At 34.5% G+C, this 13515-nt stretch overlaps 1 protein-coding gene across 1 annotated transcript; it reads left to right on the top strand.

The window, feature by feature from the left end:
• Nucleotides 1-231: 231 nt before the first annotated feature.
• LOC107029693 (putative white-brown complex homolog protein 30) lies at nt 232-11984 on the top strand. The gene is made up of 14 exons (XM_015231134.2): nt 232-1068; nt 1149-1225; nt 1693-1968; nt 2677-2740; nt 2838-2984; nt 3426-3460; nt 4084-4157; nt 5248-6152; nt 7559-7855; nt 8569-9006; nt 9523-9671; nt 10112-10401; nt 10495-10625; nt 11630-11984. The coding sequence occupies exons 1-14, from the start codon at nt 833-835 to the stop codon at nt 11784-11786; spliced, it is 3276 nt and encodes a 1091-aa protein (XP_015086620.1). The 5' UTR covers nt 232-832; the 3' UTR covers nt 11787-11984.
• The last annotated feature ends 1531 nt before the right edge of the window (nt 11985-13515 follow it).

Genomic DNA, 13515 nt, shown 5'->3' with positions numbered 1-13515 from the left:
AAATTAGTACAATAAAAAAAATATTTGAACATGATGACTTATTTATTTCTTGCCCCAAAAACTAAAAATAATTGAGATTATCAAAAAGTTGGTCAATTTTTTTCAATGGATTTTAAAATTTTAATATATAGTTTTCATGAATTGAATCAAAGGTGATTTTTTTTTTCCTATCATGGACATACGTGTTGGGAATAAAAAAACATCATTAGACAAAAGTATGTAAACAAAAACATTTGCATGCAAACATTAATTCCTAACCTCCAATTTAGCCATTAATCTCTCAATGCCATTTCTCTTCCAAAAACAGTGGAGCTCCTCCCAGAATCTACACATCTCACTCATGATTCTTCACCCAAAAATTTTGACCAAAAAAACCCTTTCTTGTTTTTTTTGGTTCTGGAGCTTCTTCTTGTCTCCATGGCCATTTGAACCCCAAAAAAATAAAAAAAAAGTCCTTCATCCCTTGTAAAAATTTCATCTTTTTGGTTCTTGGGTTGTTTCAATTTTCATGAAAAATGTCCTTTATCCCTTGAAAAATTTCATCTTTTTGTGTTTTTGTTTTTTTTGTTTATATTTCCTATTCTATTGAAAAATCTCATCTTTTTGGTTCTTGGGTTGTTTCTATTTCCATTTTATTGAAGAAAAAAAATCATCTTTTTGGTTCTTTGTGTTGTTTCAGTTTTCTTGTAAAATATCCTTCATCCCTTGAAAAATTTCCACTTTTTTGCTTCTTGGGGTTGTTTCTATTTTTTTAGTTTATTCAGTTTTATGTTTTATTTAGTGGTGGCATTAATCTTCTTTAGGAATTAATTAATTTGGAATATTAGATGAAATGGGTAAAGTTAGGATATGGTTACCCATTTATTATTTGTTTATGATTCTTGTTTTGGGTTTTTCTCCATGCGTTTGGTGTGCACCTCCTAGTAAACAAACTCCTCCTGCTAATGCTAATGCTAATCCTACTGCTGTGCCTGTTCTTGCATCTTTCATTTATGGCCAACTTGCAAATCTTACAAAAGTATTCCATAAGGATATCACCCAGGTTTTGGGATTTTGCATTGATGATGTGTAAGTTTTAATTGCATTATAGTTTAACATCTCCTAATTATCTATATTCTAATTAAAAACTTAATCTTTTCACGTTTTAGGGATGCTGAGTTGTTTGAGGCATTTAATTTTGCCAAAAACTTGGAATTCTTAAATAATTGCTTTAAAGAGACCAAAGGTATTGATTTTTTTATTTGTTGTTATTATCAATAATATGGTTGCATACACGAGGGTCTATTGAAAAAACAATCTCTCTACCTCTGAGGTAGGGGTAAGGTTTGCGAACACCCTACCTTCCCCGAACTTCATTGGGTGGGACTACATGAGGTATGCTGTTGTTGTATGTAATTTGCTTATGCTTTTAATCGCAAGATGCTTTTTGCATGCGTTGATCCTAATGAACTTGCTGGTGAAACTCTGGTCACCACTTTATCTTCTCAAATTAATTCAAGTTTGGGTAGCCTGACATGATTTACACTGTCAATATATATAACTTAAATTCTAAAAGAAATGAGCTAGAAAAATCAAGTAGAAAATTCTTGTCATTTTGTTTCCTATTTTTGCATCGAAGTTTTGCTTGTTTGAACTCTGCTATAGTTTGAAACACCCTTTATCTCTAACAATATGCCGATCTTCTTAACACAGACGTGACACAGAGGCTATGTAACGCTGCAGAGATGAAATTCTACTTTTCAAGTTTTTTGGAGACAAAATCAAGTCAAAAAGCTAATATCTTAAAACCCAATAGGAATTGTAACTTGACATCATGGGTGCCTGGATGTGAACCAGGATGGTCTTGCAGTGTTGGTAAAAATGAGAAAGTTGACCTTAAGAATGCAAAAGATATGCCTGATCGTACTCGTGACTATCAACCTTGTTGTGAGGGTTTTTTCTGCCCTAGAGGCTTGACTTGCATGATGCGTAAGCATATCTATAGACTCTCTTCTCGATTATCAATTGTCTGAGTTGTTAATTCTTCAAATTGAAGTTATACTGCTCTGATAATATAAAGATTCTTGCATTAGTGTAGTTTAACCAGTTATAGCTGGTCACTTACAATTTTGATCAGCTTACTGATTAATATCATAGAGATTTACCAGTTTATCATATAAGTGATTTGATTATGTAAAGATTCAGTTACATTACCAGTGTAGTTTTGATGATTTTGTACATAATATATTTAAGGGTATAAGTTATAAGTAAAAACAACCCTTTGGCAGCCTAGCTGTTGCAAAGGATTTAATTCCTCTCTTTGCATATATTGTTTAAACACTCAATTTTATTCATCTAAGATTAAAGTCACTATTTTGCTTACTTATTATGAATATACGTTGCTTCTTGCACGGGAAATGAAGGCCTGTTTAGAGTTTTCATGATGAGTCTAGTGTTGTTTTGAAACCTCAATCTAGAAACTAGCAACCTCTACATTAACAATGATGATTATATGAATGATACCGAATTGAATGTATGCCTTGCCAAATAGAATTTTAGTTATCACTTTCAGAAGGCTTTGTGAGTAACTTACTTTCCATATAGAACTCCTGCTTCCCTTTGAAATTGATGAATAAACTTTTTAAGCCATGAGGTTTTGGTATTTGATCTGAAGGATCCCTATTATATGTTATGCAGCTTGCCCATTAGGTGCTTTCTGTCCTCGTGCTACACTCAACAAAACAAATGGTTTATGTGAACCGTAAGTTTTTCTAGTTCCACTTTTGCTTATCCTATTTCAGCATGCCTTCTATAGTCATATGATCAACTAATACGCGTTTGGTAAAGAAAATTTCCAGATATTCATACCAGTTACCTCCAGGCAAGGTAAATCACACTTGTGGAGCAGCTGATCGTTGGGGTAGTGAAACAGACGGTGGGGAGTTATTCTGCTCACCAGGATCTTACTGTCCAACTACCACCAAAAAGGTTATTTGCTCGGAAGGGTATTGAATTTGATCCCAGAACTCACAGCATTCATGTTTGTCTTCTGAGGCAGTAACCAAGTACACCCTCCGTCCATTTTTACTTGTCCAGTATTAACTTGACGCCCCCTTTTAAGGAGCAATAAATAGAATGACAATTTTACTATATCACCCTTTGGATATAATAAATTCAATGCTTTGGGAAATGACTAGAGTTAATAATAAGGGTAAATTAAGAACTAAGTGATAAATTATCTCTTGATTTTCCAAAATGGATAAGTAAAAGTGGACATCTATCTTAGTATAGTGGACAAGTAAAATTGGATGGAAGGAGTACTTGCAAATTTTGCACAATCTGACTCCTTTGCTTGAACTAAAATTTCTGATGCATTCATTATTATCGCACTTGTAATAACTCTATTACAATCATAATTGACTATATCTCTATTTGTGTACTTCCAGGAATTACTGTAGGAAGGGCTCTACGGCACCGAGAGGTAAATCCTCTCGATTCTAGAAGCTTTAATAGCTTAGCTCGGTAAAGTGGAGGTGGAAGTTACAACCACTATATATTAATCTTTTTCATCACGGACTTGACTATATCTAATGCTCCGGATGAGAAGTAAAAGCTGTGAGAAATATTGGAGAAGAAATATTATTGAGTTGTGTATCTATGTTATTACATTGAGATTCTATTTATAGACACTACAGTAGACTCCTTTCTCAACTAGGATTCTTATTCCTGTTCCTATTCTAAGTAGGATTACATATAATTATTCCTATTCTAACACTCCCTCTTAAGTTGGCGCATACAAATCATCTACTCCACATTATTGTATTGAGCCGGTCTTGGCCTTTAGTTTCCACCTCCCAGTACTTTTGAGATACTTATAGAGTTCCATATTAGTTGAGGGTATGAGTTGTTGTCTCTACTTAATTGTATAGGCTAACAGATAACTTATTTCTTAGGCAAAAAGTATCCAAATTTCTGATTTTAAAAAGTGTGAATATCCAGATAGTCTTTTCATGAATTACTTGGGGATCTGTTAAGTTATTTTTGCTTTATGTTCACTGTGGCAACAAACAAAGATGTTCATTTTTGGCATTTTGACCATTGCAGAATGCATCAAGTTGAGTAATTGCCACAAACAATCAGACAAACAAAAGCTGCATGTAATTGGTTTTATACTTATTGTAAGTTTCCTCTTACTTTGTTTAGTCTATTGCATTTACTTCTTCATGAAAATACACTATTTTGCACTCCTTGGCTTTAATTTATCTGGCAAAGTAATCTTGGGGTTTCTGTTCAAACTGTGTATCTCTATCTTTAAATTGGTTCTGGTTTTCAGTGAATGAGTATTTACCAAGGTCTGTCACAGTTTAAAGTCTATGTTTGAGGGGACTTAGTGTCACGTTCCAAAATGGGAGGAGACATGGCACTGCATCCGATGCTTGCCAACTTGCAGCGAGCGAACCAATTTAGTTTAGTGACTATCCACTTCAAGCCCATACTTCACAATTCAATTAATTAACAATAATAATTATGAGAGAAATAAAGTAACTCCATTAATGACCGAAGTGCATCAACATAAACTTAAACTATGTATCGTTAGAGACAAAGGGAAATTCATAAGGTTAATTTCTACTTGCACATCTAGAGTGAGAAGGGAGGTAAAACTTTCTGAAATGTCCATAGTCACTAAGATATACGAGTGGTTGACAACACACGCATAAGTTAGACTCTACAAGACACCGGTTCCATAGACTCCCTAGGATACCTTAAACCTAGAGCTGTGATACCAAGTTTGTCATTTGCAGTTCGAACTTCTCTTTTCAAGATTATTAGATTTTCATACTCCCACATCTGTACCTCTGAGTCATACCATACATGTATCTACATGTTCCATTATATACTTCTTAATCAGTCATTCTCATTGGTATACAAAACAATATTACCTATATTCGTTAGCATGCTTATGTGTTAAACTTAAAATCGGAGTTTTCAGTGACACTACACTTTAGTCATTTTCCCTTGTCAATCTTGTAAAAAAAAAGGAAGATGTTACTATGTCGAATAACACTTTATGTTAGAAAACCTGTCTCATATTCATTGTGTTAGGATCCATAGGAGATTATAAGGTGTTGAATTATTTCAAAATTTTCCTTGTCTATCTTTTTCATTGTAGAATCAGAGACCAATTCTTTTATTCTGAATTTAATGATTTGATTTTTTAAAATTGAAGTTGTTGCATAGTATCTGACCTCTTTTCACCTTTACATGTAGGGTGCTTTGAGTTTTATACTGATCATCTTTTATAATTGCTCTGATCAAGTCATAAATACTAAGTATCAAAGAGTCGCCAAGTCCAGGGAGGCTGCAGCAAGACATGCGCGAGAAACTGCACAAGCAAGAGAAAGGTGGGGATTAGTAAAAGATGTTGCTAAAAAACGTGCTTTTGGATTGCAACAACAGGTATCTCGCTCATTCTCAAAGAAAATGAGCGTGAAGCAAGGAGCAAGAGGAGCTTTCAACCTACCTAAAACTAACGATGAAGCATCCATACCACCTAAAGGTCCTAGCAGCTCATCCGGAAAAGGAAAGAAAAAAGAACCTAGTGATCTCACGAAAATGATGCATTCAATTGAAAATGAAACAGACAATATGGAGGGGTTCCATATGCAGATTGGAGATAAGAATATAAAGAAGCAAGCGATCAATGCTAAAAAACTGCACACTAGGAGCCAAATTTTTAAATATGCATATGGTCAGCTTGAGAAAGAGAAAGCTATGGAGCAAAAGACTAAGAATATGACATTCTCGGGAGTTATCTCAATGGCAACTGATGATAATACTGAGCTTAAGACTAGGCCTCCCATTGAGATTTCTTTCAAAGACCTGACCATTACTCTAAAAAAGAAGCACAAACATTTGATGAGGTCTGTTACTGGAAAACTTATGCCTGGTCGGATTTCTGCCGTCATGGGTCCATCTGGAGCAGGGAAGACTACTTTTCTTTCTGCAGTGGCTGGCAAGCTAACACAATGCACATTATCTGGGATGGTTCTCATAAATGGAAGGGCAGAATCTATCCACTCATACAAGAGAATTACAGGTTTTGTTGCCCAAGATGATATAGTCCATGGAAACCTCACTGTGGAAGAGAACCTTCGATTTAATGCAAGATGCAGGTATCAGTTAGAATACACACTGCATTATTTTCAAGAAACTGACACTACGGGGAAAATAACATCCAATGTTTCTTTTTCCTAAAAATTCTTTTGTTTGTTGAAATGACATTATTTTGAATTGTTATATCGCCTTCCGTATTTCTCTGAACTTCTAGTTACCTAGTAAGTTGAAAAGATAATTGAAACAATTTTCACGTTTTCCAGAGTTTTGTAAAGATAATTTTTTTTTAAAAAAATGGTAGAAGATCTTATCAATTAGTGAAAACTTGTGATGTTTCATTTATTTTTCTTACAATTTATCTTAATTAGGATTTAGTTGCACTTAACACTTAAGCTATTTGTAGATGTGTATATGTTCTCCAGAAGTGCATAAACTTTGATAACTCTTTTAGTTTTTCACTCATGGTGATTGTGTCTTCTAAGGGTCAATGTCATCTGCATTAGTGCATCTCATCAAGCATTCTACACTTAGCAAGTGTTTATATGGCACTTAATATCTGTAGTTTCTTGTCCTTCAATTTTTTACTATCCGTTGTTTTTTGTACCTCGATTATCGTATTAATTTGTTGTAGTTTCCGTTTTGTTACTTTCTGCTATATTTGCTATTATCTGTTATTTCTTGTACTTCTGTTACTTCTTTCGCGACTGTTTTCCTTGACCAGAGGGTCTACTGGAACCAACCTCTCTACCGCCGATGTAGGAGTATGGTCTGCGTACACTCTACGGCTCTACCTAGTGCCAAGTGCCATATCTTTTCAATGCTTATAAATTATAAGTGTTCAACTAAGCATATATATTTGTATTTTTTTCTCCCGTTGCGCCTGTTTTCATTAAAGCCCATGTTTTATTTGCGCTTTGCGCTAAAAGTCCCCACAGACGTTAGAGCTTTTTTGCACTTTTAGCTCTTGATAACACTGGCTTTATCCTCCCCAAACCCCACTTTGTGGGACTACACTGGGTATGTGATTGTTGTTTGCCTTGTGTTTTGCAGCAGTAACTGGTTTCTTCTCTTTTAAATCTTGTTTTATGAACTGTTATGTGGGGTGTGCTAAGCTTAGGTTATACATACTCTATTTGGAATATCCACAAGTCGCCCTGAGTTTGTAGTTGAAAATTTGGGCCCTAATGTATAATAACCTTATCTATTCCTAGTTTGACGTGTATAGAAGGTTCAAATCATAAGCTGTTACTATTGTGGATATGTCACGAAGGCTCTATTAATTTTATCTTTCAACATTGTCTTAGTTGAAAATTTTGGCCTTCATGCATTATAGGTTTTGCTCATGCATAAGATGTTGTTCCAAGTTTACATTCATATCAAGTTTGATTAACTTGACATCTAAATGTTCATTCTCATTTTCTTATTGCCATTTTATGTCTTCTGCTGAACCTTCAACATCGTAAAGACTAGCTGCAGACTTGCCAAAGGCTGATAAGGTTCTTGTAGTCGAGAGAGTTATTGAATCATTGGGTCTTCAGGCAGTTAGAGATTCACTGGTTGGGACTGTAGAGAAGCGTGGAATTTCTGGTGGCCAGAGGAAACGAGTGAACGTGGGGATGGAAATGGTCATGGAACCTTCACTGCTAATCTTGGATGAACCTACATCTGGTTTAGACAGCTCATCCTCAAACTTACTTCTTAAAGCTCTTAGACGTGAAGCTCTTGAAGGTGTAAACATTTGCATGGTTCTTCACCAGCCAAGGTATGTGGAGTTTTTTCTCCCCAGTCAACTTCTAGAATTCTGCAGAAACTAGATATCCAATTTAGTAGTTTTATTTATCAAAAAAAAGTTTGGCTTTTATATACCTTGCTTAAGTTACAAATAGTGGATTAAGGGGTATTTGAAGCCTGTTTACAACTATACAGAGACATATATGTTGGAGATAAATAATTTAAATAAAAGTGTGATCTCTCTAGCAACTTAAGCTTTTAGGTTAGTTGGTTACACACTTCGACTTGGTTCGAGTTAGAATTTCGACGTGCTTGGCTCATGAAAAGGATTCAAGTCTGCACGTGAGGAGCGTGTTGGAGATATAATTAATTAAAAGATGTGCTCTCTCTAAGAAATTAGGCTTTTAGATAAGATGGTCACACACTTCAACTGTAAAGAAAACAAAATAATCACCACAGAAATGTAATTCCCCTCTACCTAAATAAGTAGTTCTATTAAAACAGGTTATTATAAGTTGAGAAATTTAGATAGTTAGAGATGCTCTTGCTTTTGTGTTTTCCCTTTCTTGCTCTATCAGTTTGTGGTTCCAGTTCATAGAAAAAAATTGAGCTGGCTCAGTAGGTATGCCTTTTGAAATCATGTGACACTGAGACTATGTTGCAATATAAGGCAGAATGTCGTGCTGATATTTGGCTATATTGTATTGTAAGTATGGTAGAATGACTTATCTTTCTGTCCTTCAGCTATACCTTGTACAAGATGTTCGATGACTTGGTACTTCTAGCCAAAGGTGGTCTTGTTGCATATCACGGCCCTGTGAAAAAAGCAGAAGAATACTTTGCAAATCTTGGAATCGCAGTACCAGATCGTGTAAATCCTCCTGACCATTTCATTGACGTCCTTGAGGGTATGGTCAAACCAGGTGGAGGTGTGACCGTGGAACAACTTCCTGTCCGATGGATGCTTCATAATGGTTACCCTGTACCCCCAGATATGATGCAACTGTGTGATCAGATTGCAATGTCCTCCAAGGGTGTTGCATCAGCTCCTGACCAATCTTTTTCTGTTGATGCATGGCATGAGAAGCGAGATTCTCTGTCTCATGGCTTGTTAAAATCCCATGACTTGTCTAATAGAAACACTCCAGGCGTAAACCGGCAGTATAGATATTATCTTGGAAGGTATTGTATCTTATGCTATCCAGATTCATGTTATATTTCCCCTACTACACTCTTCATTCTAAAATTGTCAGTGACTAACAAGAGTCATGACATGAAAATCTATGCAGCTAAAATTGTGCCACTCTCTCTGGTCCAACAACTGGCGAGAGAAGTAACACAGAGATTAAGCTATTCAAAGATGTTGGATCAGATATTGAAGATTTATCTTCAAATATCTGTTTGGCCATAAAATTCGATCAGATTTTGAAAATTGGATCAAAACTTCATATGTTTTCTTAGTAAAATGCATGTCCAAACACAACTTCAAGTTACAAAATTCGGTACTCAATTTTTTATGTTTCAACTTCAAAATCTTTGGTCAAATGGGAGCAGTTAATTGGTTTGTCTGAAACTTGATAGAACTAAAAAAAATTTATACAAATAATCAAGGGAGAATGAGACATGGGTATAATGCAATGATGAAGCTTGTCACAGTTTTCTGACGCAAGTTATTATACTATATTGTACATTCTTCAGGGTTGGCAAACAGCGATTGCGAGAAGCTCAAATACAAGCAGCAGATTATTTAATCCTCTTGGTTGCTGGAGCATGCTTAGGAATCCTATCCAGCCAGAAGGGTGACACCTTTGGATACTCCGGCTATACGTATAGTATCATTGCTGTGTGTAAGTGGACTACTTGCTGAATCTGAAACCAAGACATCTTCTAGCTGAATATATTTTTCTTAGATATGGGTGGATTTGACTTGCTTTACTTTCTTGGCAATATGATTCAAAATTAATTGATTGCCTCAAATCAAAAGAACACTTGTATATTCACCACATATATACATCTATTATTTGTAATGCAACTTTTTATTTTGATACCCGTGGTGTCTGGGTCAGCTTGTACGCACCTCGGCTAATTCCATTAGATATCTGTCACCTCCCACCAGCAACAGGTACCAGGTCACATATGGGAAGAAATCACCTAATTTTTTTACTATGCTGGGATTTTAACCTGAGACTTCACGGTGCTCAAATGTGTTGTGCTATTCTGTTCAATATACTCGCAATTTTACCTGCTTAATGTCACTCCTAATTTCATGATGCTTCTTGAATTGCAGCACTCCTCTGTAAGATTGCAGCATTGAGATCCTTTTCATTAGACAAGTTAGAATACTGGAGGGAGAGAGAAAGTGGCATGAGCAGTCTAGCTTATTTCCTTTCTAAGGATACAATAGACCATTTCAATACTGTTATAAAGCCTTTGGTTTACCTGTCTATGTTCTATTTCTTAAATAGTCCAAGATCATCCTTTGGCACCAACTACCTGGTTTTCCTCTGCCTCGTATACTGTGTGACTGGAATAGCTTATGTGTTTGCCATCTGCTTTGCACCTGGACAGGCACAACTGGTATGTACCACAGTCACGTTCTCCGTTATTATGATGTATTTCTTTTTCCCGACTCTTTATGCTGACAAGCTTCTTCTTGCCCCATTCGAACAGTGGTGTGTTCTTGTTCCTGTTGTTTTGACTCTCATTGCAAACCAGGAACCAGACAGTACTGCCGGAAAAGTAGCTAAGTTTTGTTACCCAAGGTGGGCTTTGGAAGCATTTGTCGTTGCAAGTGCCCAGAGGTTGGTAGTTCATATTCTCCTCTGGTTTCTGTGAACTGCTAGATCATAATGCGGAAGTATATATTTGTTGCTCCCTCATCGACATTCTTAAGAGTTGAGGTTGTATTCTTGTCAGTAGGCGTTGTTGCATCGATACTTAGGAAGCTATAAATTGATGCTCTGATAGCACCAGCTCTCAGAAATTTTAACATGCTTTTCGGTTTTCACCATTCACAATGCTGTAGAAATTTATACTATTGCCTTTACATCATTTATTCCCTGTCCATAAAAGGCATAAATAATGCAATCTGTTTTGGCTTTTTTGTTTTTAACTTTCAAGAAAACCTTTACTCTGACATTATCAAACAAATAGAATGACCAATTTTTGGCTATGCAGCTTGAACTCTCATAAAATGTTATTTTACCGGTGTCGTGTCCTTCAAAAATGCTTTACTTTTGGAGGATCCGGGACGTGCTCGACTAACATTTTTGAAGAGTCTGAGCAACATAGATTTCCTGTTGTTGTTGATCACATTATGTTTAGCATTATCTCATCTGTTTGGCTATGTTGCTCGGACCCTCCAAAAATATCGTCATACCCGTGTCTTATCCTCAAAAAATACACTACTTTAGGAGGATCTAACATGCACCCCACCCCTTAGACAATTTTGAAGAGTCCAGGCAACAAAGATTTCCGATTGTTGTTGATCACAAAATTTTCCATCTATTTGGCTATGTTGCTCGGACTCTCCAAAAATATTGTCATACTCATGTCGAATCTTCCAAAAGCGCACTACTTTTGGAGGATCCGACACGCCACCCATTAGACATTTTTAAAGAGTCAAAAGCAACATATAGGTTTGGTCATTGATCACATTAGATTAACATGGTCTCTCATATATTTGTCTTTTTGCTTGTTGATCACATCTAGTCAGAATTTTCTCATATGTTCGTTGCTCGGACTCTTCAAAAATATAGTCGTCCCTTTATCGGAAGTCGCTAATTTTTTTTTTGTTTCTCTTCAGATATTCAGGAGTATGGTTGATAGCAAGATGTGGCAAATTATTGGAGCTAGGCTTTGATGTGCATAGCTGGAATACTTCTCTAATTTTACTGATTCTCACTGGTGTAGTTAGTCGTTTAATAGCTTATGTTTGTTTAGTCTGTATTAAAAAGAAATAAACTATTTTTTTCTTCTTCTTAACATATATTGTTGTTTACATCAAGATTAAAAAAAAAAAAGAGGCATAGGTTTAGGGGCTTTTGGCATATAATGTATATTGCAACAAGGTTTTTTGACACTGTGCTAAAGTAGCTTGTTCATTGATGGAATGGGAGAAGGGATGATTTTTTCGATAAATAAAGTGAAAGTCTGATGGACTAAGCTCTCGTTAGGAATCCTGGAAAGGAGATTTTATAAAAAAAGATGGTATGTTTAACGAAAGTGAAATAAAAATTATGTGAGATTAGAGTTTAATTTTTATCAAAAAATCTAGATCAGTCTTTAAGAAAAAACGAGAAATATTATTATCATAGTGATTGTTCTTCTTTATTTGGTAAAGTTCTTGAAAGGTAATAACTAAGATTAATAGTTATGATATACAAAAATTGATTAGACACCATCTTGATATAATTAGTAGATTTTATACTTAACATGAAACATGTTTAATTAATCATTTGTTAAGAGATGCATGATTATTTTCTAATACTGTTCCAAGGCTTATTTATTATAATATACTACTAGTACTCTTTTGAACCTATTGCAAAAAATCAAGTAAATTACGAAAGATATAATTGTTACGTTTTAAAGGTGTGAATATAAAATAAATATTAGTGACTCTTTTGAAGGGGTTCGACTTTTATAAAGGATTGTGAATCTTTACGAAATGTTGTGTTTGTTTAAAGGGTTGTGAGTTGTGACCATTCGAAAAGTTGTGGATTTTCCTAAAGATTGTGACATTTGTGATAAGATAAATAAATACCATTCATACTATCTTTTGTTGGCTATAAATATAGAAGTTATGTCTCGATTATCTGCATAAAATTCTTTCCTTTTTCTGCATATATTTCTTACAAATAAAATTGATCGTATGAGATCTCGTAATTGTATTTTTGAGTTCGTTCAAATTATTAAAATTTGAGTGACCACTATTTCTTTAATGATTAATCTGTTTTATTTTAAGAGAAATTAATCTGCAACCTCAAATACTCGAAGAAACTAAATTTCTTAATAACGCACAATAAATTTTACAAAATTCAAATAATTCTTTTCAATTTTTATTATTTCTGATTTACTAATAAAAAACACGAGACTCCAATAAGGAGAAAGGGACTTATGGTCCAATTTTAAAGGCTGACTATTGAAGCTTTTTGTGTCCAAAGAATAGATTTGTGTTTTCTACATCTTTTGGGTGCACGCAAGTTTTAATTTTACATGCATAAATATACATTTAAAAAAAAATTATTTTAGGTGTTTTAATTTATTTATATCTGTGACTAAAAAAAAAACAATTTTTTATATTTTAATATCCAAAATATGTTTAATATGATAAAATATTCTTTAAATGTTACATTACAATCTTAAATACATCACATGACATATTTAGAATTAAAATTTACCAAATATAAACAATGATTCATTTTAAAACATGCTAAAAGAGAAATAATATCAAAAAATTATATATAATTTCAAATTATCAATTTAAATTAAATATTATAAATTATCGAAATATTTTTTTTCCAAAAAAATGTCATACTTTAATATCCCCTCTATAATTGCAAAAAAAAAAAAGAAGTGCCACGTGTCAAAAGCAAAAGAGACGTAGCAATTCAAGAGTGTGCAATTCCACCGTAGCGGACTTGAAACTCAAGATTTCATCAAAACACTAAAAACGAAACTGACAACAACATA

This window comes from Solanum pennellii, chromosome 9 (genome assembly GCF_001406875.1).
Source record: "Solanum pennellii chromosome 9, SPENNV200".
Taxonomy (NCBI): domain Eukaryota; kingdom Viridiplantae; phylum Streptophyta; class Magnoliopsida; order Solanales; family Solanaceae; genus Solanum; species Solanum pennellii.
The sequence above is the reverse complement of the archived record's forward strand: the minus strand, read 5'-3'. Positions and strand labels throughout refer to the sequence as shown.

Coding starts and splice junctions, on each gene's coding strand:
- LOC107029693 (XM_015231134.2), top strand. CDS start 833: ATGGGTAAAGTTAGGATATGGTTACCCATTTATTATTTGTTTATGATT. Junction 4,158..5,247: donor TAATTGGTTTTATACTTATT/GTAAGTTTCCTC, acceptor CTTTACATGTAG/GGTGCTTTGAGTTTTATACT. Junction 10,402..10,494: donor CACCTGGACAGGCACAACTG/GTATGTACCACA, acceptor CCATTCGAACAG/TGGTGTGTTCTTGTTCCTGT.